This window comes from Hippichthys cyanospilos, chromosome 11, assembly GCF_059441005.1.
Source record: "Hippichthys cyanospilos isolate Australia breed blue-spotted pipefish chromosome 11, RoL_Hcya_1.0, whole genome shotgun sequence".
Classification (NCBI taxonomy): Eukaryota; Metazoa; Chordata; class Actinopteri; order Syngnathiformes; family Syngnathidae; genus Hippichthys; species Hippichthys cyanospilos.
The window spans coordinates 6,968,203-6,980,207 of record NC_142379.1 but is presented as its reverse complement, the minus strand read 5'-3'; the positions used below and the strand labels follow the sequence as shown (position 1 = coordinate 6,980,207).

Here is a 12,005-nt window from a genome sequence, read left to right as displayed (position 1 = left end):
GTACGTACAATGATTCTGAATGGCCAACCTTTTCCCGTTCCTCTTTTCAATATTTCCCGAATTAATCCTGATATCTGAATAATCTCTTTTGCACTCTTCTATTTAGACTCTTAGGTTTTCTATGAGGTTGAGGTCGATGGGCTGAAATGGCCTAAGGGAAGTTTGATTCTGTGTCTGGGTAAACATTTCTACACTTTTTAGTATGAATGTATGATTTTGCAATAAAAAATTAATTTATTTAAAGTATTTTAGGGCATCTCTCAGATAAATTACCAAAATTGTATTGTTTTCAATTGAAAACCATTTTTTAATTTGTCCAAATAGCTGACAGTGGATAATTTTCGTGGCACAGCTCATGAGCTCTCACTAATTTGCCATGGTACACTGGTTGGGAATCATTGGATCAAAGTGTAGCAGATTAACTACACATGGAGCTCACCTGCTGTAACCTGTGCTTGAGCAACAGCAGCTGGAGTGCTCTCACCATTGGCCTGGACCAACCCTGTGTCGGATCCAAAGATGGCAGTCTGTACAAGCATGAGAACATGGAAGATTGAAGAATCTAAAGCAATTCAAAGCAACATTCTCAAACAATGTTAAGGTACAGAATGTCTGTTAAGAAAGACATATGGAAAAAGGGGTGGGGGGGTGACTAATGAATGAAATCATATTAAAAAAAAAAAGTCAAGTCAAATTAGGGCAACAAACCTACCTGTGGTGGCGTTGGGGTAGAGTCACTACGACCCCCCGACATAATTTCCTCTGTAACGTCCCGGCCTCCTTGGTTTGGGTCTCTTATTCTGATCTATGGAATATATGAGAGATCAAGTGCCAAATAGTTAAAGACAAGTCAACAGAAAGATAAAAGGAAAAAAAATACATATATGGCATACTTGAGCTGGGCTGCAAGAGGAGTCCTATTTACAATATTCCTGGGGTAGCTCAGTTACACTTGAGACCAGAATCACTCGTCATGCATGCCCATAATCTTCTGTTTTATGACTCACAGACTTTATCACGCTATGAAAATGTGATTTCTCATATTTCAAACAAAATTCTATTGCAGTCATGGGAGGGTGTGAAAATTGTAGTCTTTTACAAAGACAAGTTGCGATCTGACTTGACAATCATTTTGCATTCAACAGTACACACGCACAACTGCCGCTAGCAAGAGCAAAAATGTAAAAGTGCAATCATTCTCACGTTAAGTGCCACACAAACATTTTTGAAACGCTCTCTCTCCCTCTCTCACTCGCTTGCTACATGCTTAATCTAGCAAGTCAGTGCTGCCATGAAACTGCTACGGGCCAGAATGCGACTAAATAAAGTGCCGTTCGGAGTCATGAGACTAAAATGTCAAACTTAACCTTGAGCAAATATGCACGGCAAAGACGCCCTCTCTAAAAGTTTGACTCAGAAAACAAAATGGTTGTTGACCATTACTAACCTTTGCCAGGCCCAGTCCATTGGTAGCTATTCCTAACAGAGTATTCTCATCCCTGGAGTGGAGTGGCTACTCGAGCCCGTTGCAGGCTTGACATTAACACCATAAAGCAGGCGTGTGGTAGAACGTTTTAGCTAATCTTAACTGTCCCAGCCTGAGAACAGAACAGAGGAGGGCTGGGCTGAGCTATGCAGTAAGTAGACTAGCTAGGAACTTCACTCCTTCACTCATTTGATGAACAGAACAGGGAGGAGAGAGAAAAAAGGATGGCCACTGGCCTTCTAAAGCTATGGCATTGGAATGTGCAACTCCCGCCCACAGAGACTAACAGACAGTTAAAGGGGCCCACGAGGGAAGTAGGGAGGGAGCGGGTACGAAGGAACAGAAGCCTTTCAAGAAAGGGGACAGTTATAATCAAATAAGTCACAAATAGCAAAAAGAGATCTTTGCTCATTCTTCACTCTCAGCCGACAAGCTGCAAACTTACTCAAGAACAGAGGAAACCAGCAGAAGAGGAAGAGGGAGTGCCACAGAAATCTGTAGGGGAGGGGGGATAGTTGGCCACGTGGAGCTGAGCAATGTGCTGACATGTCCCACAGCCCCTCCCCCGCTAGTTTTTCCACTTTGACATGCAGTGAGAGCAAGATAGATGAATACTATGTTAAGAAAACCATTAAAAAGCTTACGATTCCATATGATTTCACAGGGTTGTCACAAATCAAAAGCAGTGTACAACACACACTATGCAACTGCCAAAAAATATTAGCCGCTCTAAAATAGTCTAGTGCTTTTTTTGCACACCCATTCATTTGTTAATATGATTTATTAATATATTTTCAAGCAATGGCATGGAATATAAATGATCAAAAAGTTCCCAGACTGCAGTGCAAAGTTTTAAGTTGAATACGAAAGTGCACATAAACTGAAGGGACATTCATGAACACAAGCATATGTGACACAGTATTCCCCAAATGCCACTTTCTCATGGTTGTCCTGGACCAAGTCAAAGTCCAAATACAGGCAACCCTAGTCAGTGATAAGCAGCCCAAAGAGCCCCAGTCAAAGTCTCAAGGCAAAAGACCGAAGCTCAACAGAGATATACAAGTACAACATGCCAAGAGTTTCTTACATGTGAAAAACTTCTCATATGTTTACATTGCTTCCAAATTCAATTTTACCTCCATCAAAAAATAAATAAATAAAAATGAATCACTGCCATTGACAAGTGCACATTTTTTCAAAGGATGGGTGGGGAGTATTTCATTCTTCTCCAATGTAAATATCTCACTAGGAAACAACTTTACTGATGAACAACCGCCGGTAAAATGCATCCATGCCCCATTTTAGATTTGAGATCAACAGAGTTTGACACTCCACAGGGAAAAATGGCTGAATTTTGCGGACCTAAGGCAGAGAGTGTCAATTTATTCATTTCTTCGATTTGGTGTATTGAACACAATATCGCGTTGGTATTGAAAATGTCAAAATTCTCTAAAATGTATGGCAATGAATGAGTTAAAAGCAAAACACATCACAGAGTAGTTTTTAAAAACCTTTACAAATGTGAATTTAGGGCCAGCTCTACAAAAAAAAATGCAATTGCAGATATAGGGTGTAGGCTGGAGTAGGCGGCTCTGTGATGCAGTGGTTACCACGTCCGCCTCACAGTTCAGGGACCCGAGTTCAAATCTAACTCGCTCCGCCCTTCCTGTGTGGAGTTTGCATGTTCTCCCCGAGCCCGCGTGGGTTCTTTCTGGGGACTCCGACTTCCTCCCACACCCCAAAAACATGCATGGCAGGTGTATTGGACATACTAAATTGTCCTTAGGTATGATTTGGTGCATGAATGGTTGTTCGTCTCTTTGAGTTTTGACAGTGAGCTTCCAAAAGTGATTGCACCAAAGTTCTCCCCATTAATAGAACACTGACCTGTTTGCGTTCCCGTTTAGTGTGGATGTGATGCGAAGGCTGTGGTGGTTGTGGCTGCTGCTGTTGAGGGGCAGGGTTCATGATGACGGGTGGTGCCTGCACTGGGGGAGTAAACTGAGGCTGGGCTGGATAGTAGGCTGTGGGTCAGACGGAAACACTATTAATCAAAACATACAGGCTTAATTTAACAATAGTGAAATGACACTCTCATAAGACCAGCAAAGATACACATAGGAAGTACAGTGCAACACAGTCTAAAAAGACACAACCAACCATTCAAGTGAGGTGCAAAACGTTTTTGGGGAGAGGAGGACATTTTATTCTAATGATTTACAATACACTAGCTGCAGTTTGTTATCCACTGTAGGTATGATGCCATGACAGTGGAAAGCACTGCACGTTTTTACTTAGGTCCTAATTGCCAGGAAACGTGAGGTTAGGATCAAATCTTCCATTTGAGAATTTATCCATCTAAGAATATGTCTGGAAATTAGAAAAACAACAATTTGGTGAAAATCTTTGAACTTCATGGATTCTGAATATTAACTGAAGAAATGTTGGACTTTCCTTTGATGGCAAAAAGAGTTACCTAGAGAACAACATCTTAAAATCTCCAGGAGAAAAAAACAATACAAATAAAAAAAAAAAATTTCTTAAATCACAGCACGTAATAACAAATCCAAATAAAGCTGCAATCAGAAATGAAAATTCAAATCCTTGAAACAATCAAACTTTGATGCAATGCTCTGTGCACATTATATGCTGAGGACTGTGGCAAAAGCGCAAGCCAAAATGACTGCCGCCTAAATCACACCACAATAGCAGACTTTTTCAGGCATGTGGCATCGAGACTTTTTTTTTTTTCGTATTACGCTAAAGACAGCCACTAAATTTGGGAGTGATGAATGAAAGTGGCGTCAGTGGCTATATTTTACAGAAGTGAAGTAGAGTGGCATTTCAGGATGCTAAAATGCAAAAAAGAAATTACTAGGATACCCACAGGTACAAAAATTGGTGTTATGGGGAATGTTAAGGCTATTATTATGAGTATTCAATATTGATTTAGTATTAATATTATATTATTGGTATGATCAATATTACTGTATATTTACAGTGTTTATTTTATCTTTTGCTGTAGAATTAGAATGGATCTGGCAACAAAAACCAAATTTATTTTTCTTTTTTTAACATAAAGGGGCAAAAAGGGGGGTTCTGATTCTAAGTGAGGTTTTGCACTCACTGGTGCCCAAGCCCAAACCAGCTGTGTAAGCCACTAGATGAAGGTCAAGTGAGCTAAGCCCACGTGTCATGAAAATTAAGCAATATTCCATTTTTACTTTGACATTTTAGTTTGCGATGCACATCAACACATGTAGTGGCTATAAAAAAAAGTGTGCATACCCCGTTCAAGTGCCTGGTTTTTGCCATTTTAAAAATTACAATTATACAGTAATTCAAAACTTGGTTTTCTACCTTTAATGTGATGCAATACATGCATAGTTAAATTGAAAAATAATTTTCATTCTTATAATGCAAATGTCATAACTTCAGATTTTAACAATGTGTTATTTGTAATTGCGGTTTGAGCTTAACCATTTGAGTCTTGCCCCTCATTTTATTAATGCTACTAATTGGAGTTTTACATTTATAACACATCAGTAAAACTGAAAATGGTACAGACATCAAGGTTTTAACTGTACATGTATGCAATCTCCGAAAAGGCTGAGAGAGCACCCAGGGAGCCACGGTGTAGGTAGGCCCCCCTAGGCTATGACATAACAGACTCTTCCTCTACATAACTGCTGAACTCTCCCAACTCTGCCACCCTGGTACTACAGCTTCTATTTTTAATGAATTAATTCATAAAGAAATAGAAATAATGTACTTACATAAGCACATTTCACCGTTAAAAAACACTACAAGTTCAAAGTACCTCTGCTGGCTCACCCGTTCAATAATGTCAACAAGACACTCTGTACTTCATTGATATTTGCTGGCCTTGTAAAATGGCCTCAACAGTTCAGCGTCACCTTTTACTGAAAGGCAAGGAGATAAAGACGTGCAAAATGTTCGGATTGAAGAGGCCTCTCTTTCAGCCCTGCAGTAACTACAAACTCTGACTCTCCACCACTGTAGGTATTACAGTCCAACTCACATTACTGAGTCTGCATTGTTGACCAAGAGCAACACGGCCTAAATATAGTCAAAACCCACATACGATAGTTTGCAAGAGGGAGGGAAGGACAGACCAAGAGAGGCAAAGAGCATGCTCATAACCAGAAAGCCAGAAGAAGGAATGTAACTTTTCTTGGACAGTGTCCCAATACTGTAAATAAGAGGTATGAGATATGAGTCATTAACCACAGGCACAAGAGCAGCTAAACGGTGGGGGTGGGTTTTAAAGACGGACCGTTAATCTCGACGACACCTACCCTGAGCGTCATCCCCTTCATGAGACCCGCGATTCCCCATGTTGAATGTCTGCTCGAGTGCAAAATTGCGTATGGACAGCAAAATGGAAGGGGGGGGTAGGGGGGTGTCTTTTCAATGCCCCTTTTTACTTCTTCCTGCCCCCTCTACAGGTGTCCACTCAAAATGATTTCTTTCAGTGTTCAGTTCTGCCTCTTGCAGCATGTCTCGGCTTTACTCCTCCCTCTGACCTGAGCAGTTCCTTCAAAGCCAGACTTTTACACGAAGAAGTGAAGTGAGAAGCATGACTGCAGGTCATTCCTGCCTACAGCTATTCAATTACACTAAATAACTTAAAAAAAAAAAAAAAAAAAACACAGTCAAGTGTCACTTGTATAATATTTTCTGTACAAAACACAAAGTATAATCCATCTTCCGCAATGTTGCTTTTTATTCTTTGGTGTTTGTAAACAAAATTCTGTTTCCATATCATTTGGTTTTATTTGTTATTGCTGCGTCTCCATATTGTACATTACTTTATTGTTTGCTGCAATTAATTTTCCTGTTGGAGAATCTTTAAATAATTAATTTCCCTCCAGCCTTGAGATAAATTGTAGGTGAGCATGATTATATTTCTGTATCAACCAATTGCATTTTTTTAAACCCACTATTAACACTGTGGAGCATGGTTACAAAATACATCTGGCAAACAGTTAAGACAACGCAGCCTGAGAGAAATGAATGACAAGGTCTGAAAGAAAGTTAAGCTCTGAAAGAACATGTTTGGAATACCACTTGATTCAGACTGACGATTCTTAAATCAGAGAAATGTTTCAATGTTGTAAGACGTATAATATACAAATGAAAATATAATTTCCATTAACAGACTTTGAAACCATTGTAAGAATCAATTGAAACATTCAAAGAATTTTCTACGCCAAAAACCTCCAATAAATATCGGCTATACTGCATCCCAAATATTTGGTATCAAGATACTTTTACACACAGCTCAGGAAAAACTCAAATGCACGACATGCCAAACTAATTTGCAAATGACCTTTTTAAATATTTTTATGTAGTTTTAGTCCATGCAAATGAAATTCAGCAAAGTTTTTAAGTCATCAACTTTTGAAGAGTAATTTGGAAGCTTATTCATAAATCTCCTGCAATTTGCTGGCAACCAGTTCAGTGTGTCCTGCACCTGCTGCTCAAAGCCAGCTTGGTTAGGCACCAGCAAGCCTGTAACCCTTGTGAGGATAAGCGGCTCAAGAAAATGGATGGATAAGCAAATCTCTTGATAGCAAAAGTTATAACCTTTTCTGTTAAAACGCACTGTTCTAAATTATGTGCAGCAGAGGTCCAAGACATCAGTTGCATAGAACAGAAAAGAGTAATTTGGTGAATTTGTGAGGATGCATTTGCTGAAATCCAAAGCTATTTCCATTGATCGCCGCTTCACAAGTGTTGCACTCAATGAACTTGGGAGTTTTTTCACTTTTTATTTCCAGCATAGCCTCTAAGAGCTGCTATTTGGATGCCTCCCAACCTCATAGATCTTTTGCTCCTGCCTCCTACCTTTTGCTTAAGAGTGCTACAAAGCTTCTCAGTAGTTTTTTGGTAACGTTTCTCTTCTTTTAGGCCATCAGCCTATAATGTGGCACAAGATGGCATGCATAAAGATGAGTTTTTCAAAGTTCTGGACTTTTGTATTATCAAAGAAAGTAGTCAGACACTGCACATACTTTTCAGAGGTAGCTCTCTACCTATGATTTCAGCTGAAAAAACATCCTGATGCTGCAAATTCAACAAATGACTGTTTTCAGTTCTTTACAACCTAAAAAAAAAAATGCATTAAAAAAAACGTTTTTATTTTAAAAGAAATAGTTATTGGGAGCTTTGTTCAACAAATTTCACAGGATTGACAAAGTTGACAACTTGAAAATTATGCAGAGTTCCATCTGCACAGACCATAAAGGAAAAAGAAGATAAAAACAGTATACATAATTTGGAACGCGGTGTCTAATCAGCGCAAACTGCCCCAAAGAACCTATCATCCACACTATCATTCCATTCTCACTCTACTATGATAAGGCCAACAATGGTAAATGTTAATACTACAATTGCAAACTTTTGATTGTGGCCAAACCATCAACTCTATGATTATGTTGTGAAAAGGAATGATAATCTATTAGGAAATTACGAGAGGTTCACATTGTTACTCCAATATATTGGAGGGGCATTTACTACTCATGATTGTTTGTCTTTTCAAAATACAAAAAAAAAAAAATGACAAGAACAGCTCTCTACCGCAGAGTAGGTAGACAATGATGGCAGATAGCCTTACCTCGACTACAAAGGTATTATTTTCTTATTTGTATTTTACATCATTCTGTATTACCTGTGTCCAATGCTGCCTCTCACATGCCAGTCTTGGTATTACAGCAGTCAACTGCTTTGTTGGGGATGAACAAGTGTTGGTGAAGGTAAGCATGTCTGTGGTTTGCTGTGCTGGTTATCTTGCTTACAAACATACACATGCACACACCCCAAAATTAGTGCAGTGAGCACACGCATTTTTTCCTCATTTGTTGAGTTTGTTACATAAAAAAAAAAAAAAAAAATGTATCCCTCTCAAGAAAGCAAAACTGATCAGCAGTCAGACAACCAGTCATTACAAATACATTTGCAGATGGTGGCCACAGACCCTGTCCTGAACATTTTTGTCCAATCCATCCCTGGCCATGTTTTTTATAAATCCATCAGTAATATTTCCCGAACAACATCCTCTCAGTCTCTACCCTGCTGCAAAATAGCTGCCTTAAAGCTCATTAGCATCAGGTGGGATAGGCTTTGTAAGGCATAGTTCAAAGTCAAAGAAGGCATTTAGGATCATCGGTTATGATGGTCACCAGCCATTATGATGTCATAGTATATCATTTGACACAAAACAATGCAAAATAGACATGCAAACAAACATGGGGGCTTTTCTGTTATGTCACAAACAATCACATCTAATGATGGTAAGAGTAATTTATATCAAAAATATTTTGCACACTGCATGTAGGGCAATCCAGTAGCCTAGTTGTTAGCGTTTCACAGTTAAGGTTTGCTGACTCCATTGTGTAGTCTGGTACTCCCAAACCAGTGTAAAATATTTTTGGATGAAAATAAAAACTTAAAACTGTGTTGTGCCATACTTTGCCAAACTCTGGAACTACATTTGCAATGGTATTACTAGCAGAGATGGGAAAATCAGGTACAGAAGGTAAAAACCCTGCCACAGTTTGGCTTTAGCCACAGGTGCTTCTAAACTGGCAGGTTAATTAACTCATTTGCCTGCAGGTTGAATAGAAGTGCCTGTGGCTGAAGCCAAAATGTGGCACAATTTCTACTTTCTAAACATGGTTTCCCCATCTATGATCACTAGGCAAATTTTTTTCAGCAACTCAAGAAAAAAAAATGTGTTACGTCATGTTTTATTTCTGGCTCGTCTGCTGGAAAATTGCATCATTATTGACAATGACATGCGTATAATAACAAAAAGGCATTAAGTGTGACAACATAAACAAATATTATTTTTGATTCGGTGCAGGGAAACCCCTGTTAAAATCACACATACCCCTTGTAGTGTCTCCACATAACTGCAGGGGTGCACATACACCCATTTGAGACCCACTGCTCAAGCTAACTATAACTTGCATTGCAAGCTCTCTATTGCTAATGAGCACAAAGAATGCTTCGCTTAAAACGTTGCTCAGGTGCCTGTTGGGAAGGGGTCAATTTAATATTTGCTAAGCATTGATACTCAACAACCTTGGGTGGGTGCAAACAAACCTCGCAGAAGAACTACCATATAAACTTTTAATAAGTAATGTTTGATACAAAATCGTAACCACATGTTAATCAGTCATGAGATGATGCTCCATCCACTTACCGTAATTACTATATTCAGCCGGGCTTGTACCTGGATAGAAACCTGGAGTTCCAGCTGGTACAGTGTATTGCTGGGGTGTGGCCACATAGGCTGGTGAACGGTACTTAAAAAAAAAAAGAATAAATTAAAAAAGAGGTCAAAAGAGAATGCGATTGAAAAATAATGTAAAGTGCTTCATAATTATATGCGCCAATACTGCACTCTTGTACTCATATTTGTAATAATGCTCTGACACCACACTTATACCACTTTACTAGCCTGAATGATTAGCAGATGCACACAAGGTGCTCACAAAGAGTAGAATGGCATCTCTATGCAGCAAAAGAAAGTCAATATATTGGTTACATGTTATGTATTTGTTACATTTTGACAGGTGGAAATAAAAACAATGAGTGGCAGCCAAAACCCATTTAAGGCAGCCCACCATTGACAAATTACATGTGGGGAAATACTGTGTCTGTATTATGCAGCGAATTAAGAGATAACATTTAATTGTGAAATTACATAAAATGCTAAATAAGTGTGATCTATATAACCAATCATCTTGGAAGAAAGTCTAGTTAAATCATAATTTAACTGACATCCCACTCAGGAAAAGATGGTGGATTTGTTTCAAAACAATATTTGGTTAAGATAAAACATTTTCATCATAATTGCAAGATGTAATGGCATTATCAAGTATCTGTACTTGGTATCGCGGGATAACTAAGCTCTTATACTTCACCAGAAAAAATAGTTGTGATCGGTGCATCCCTAATGCTCTTCAGCACTGAGGAAAATTAGCCTACCGAAATAACAAAATGTGGAGAGCACTGGCACAAAAACGCACAGACATTTTCCATTTTGTGTAATGTTGACTCTACCTGTCCTTGTATAAAATAGGCTGCCCCCTGTGGCGAACTTGGGAAAGGCAACTGTTGTCCAGGGATCATCATCATTTGAGAACCAGGAGCTGGCTGGTAGACATGGGTGGGAGTTACAGGTCGAGGGGCACTAGTGGGTGGAACACCTCGAGGCCCGCTGCTGGGTGGTAAACTTGTTCTGTTGGTGTAGAAGGGCTAGAAGGTAGGGGCCAGGGTGGAAGGACAAAGGGAGAGAAAGCAAAGTGAGGATATAGACCAGTAAAATGATGTAAAGCCATGTTACGAGAAGTAGAGAAACATGCCATCAGAAACCAAGACAAACGAGATATGCATTCATTATAACTGGTTACTTTTCTGTAAAGTGAAAATAAAACTGTCCAATTCAATTGAGTACTACTTAATTGCATTCAAGTGAAGTAGCCTGCCCCAGACTGATTGTTGCGTAGCTGGTTTGTAAATCTATGGTTGAACTGCAAAAAAATAAAAAGCTGCCACATTTATATTCTGCTGTTGACCTGGAAGATGATGTTGTAGACAGCAAAGCGAAAATTCAGTTAGACTAGTCAAACAGATTTCAAGGCTACCCCTGAAGATGGTGACAAAGGGGAAAAAACAGGAGGTAGAAAGAGTTACCTGGAGAGATCTGAAGCTTCCCTTTAGCAGTGCAAAGAAAGATCACAGAGATGCATTACGTGGAAGCAATAAGTTGGGACCGTTTTGAAAGAAAAGCCTGCCACGGTCAGTCAAATAAAAGCAGCCAGAAACCTTTTTACGAGGTACAGGTCTGGGAAAAAAAGTGGTATTGAACATTTCTACCTAAAATATTAACTCATTCACTGTCATGCACATTTGCATTTGTCAATCCAACTCTTTAGTGGAAGTTGCATTGTCAAATATGTCAAGTACATTTTTCAATTTGAGGGTGCAGAAGTGGGTCTCGCCCAGCTTTTCAGTGAAATTTCCAGCTTCTTTACTAACAAACATTGGTTGGTAGCAGTTTCTCAAATTTACTAGTCACACAGCATTATTACTAGCCACAACTTTGTTTTAATAGTATGCTAACAATGGTAATCAATTTTTCGCCAACGTTCTAGGCCAACCCGGCAAAATATTAAATCCAGTATGATAGCAAACATATCATTACCTTACTCAAGACACCTGCCCCCTCTTTTTTTATTTATTTTTTTTAGAAAACACAAAAACAATTAAGTACAGGTTCCGTAATTTTAATTCAAGGGTAAAATCTATTTAGTTTGTTTTGCTAAAGAAATAAACAGATAGCAGGTAGCCAGCATCCTGTGGGATATTTCAGACAAAAACATTATTTTTTGGCACAAAATGACTATTTTAGACACTATTTTAGAAAGGTGAAAGTTTTTATTTGAGGCGCGGGTATTGTTTTTGTCCACTTGGGGTCGGCCTTCTC

The 12,005-nt window shown here is 39.0% G+C and overlaps 1 protein-coding gene across 4 annotated transcripts in view; it reads right to left on the bottom strand.

The window, feature by feature from the left end:
* Positions 1-12,005, bottom strand: part of eif4g1b (eukaryotic translation initiation factor 4 gamma, 1b) — a 28,966-nt gene that overhangs the window by 13,786 nt on the left and 3,175 nt on the right. The window contains exons 5-10 of one of the 4 annotated variants that reach the window (XM_088427023.1): positions 11,213-11,233; positions 10,580-10,774; positions 9,717-9,819; positions 3,374-3,510; positions 713-805; positions 440-527 (exon numbers count right to left, since the gene is read on the bottom strand). In XM_088427023.1, the coding sequence (XP_088283149.1) occupies positions 440-527; positions 713-805; positions 3,374-3,510; positions 9,717-9,819; positions 10,580-10,774; positions 11,213-11,233 (637 nt within the window). Of the gene's footprint in view, positions 1-439; positions 528-712; positions 806-1,447; positions 1,596-3,373; positions 3,511-5,805; positions 5,886-9,716; positions 9,820-10,579; positions 10,775-11,212; positions 11,234-12,005 lie in introns of those variants that run through there. The other 3 variants (XM_088427024.1, XM_088427025.1, XM_088427026.1) reach the window with 3 other exon arrangements.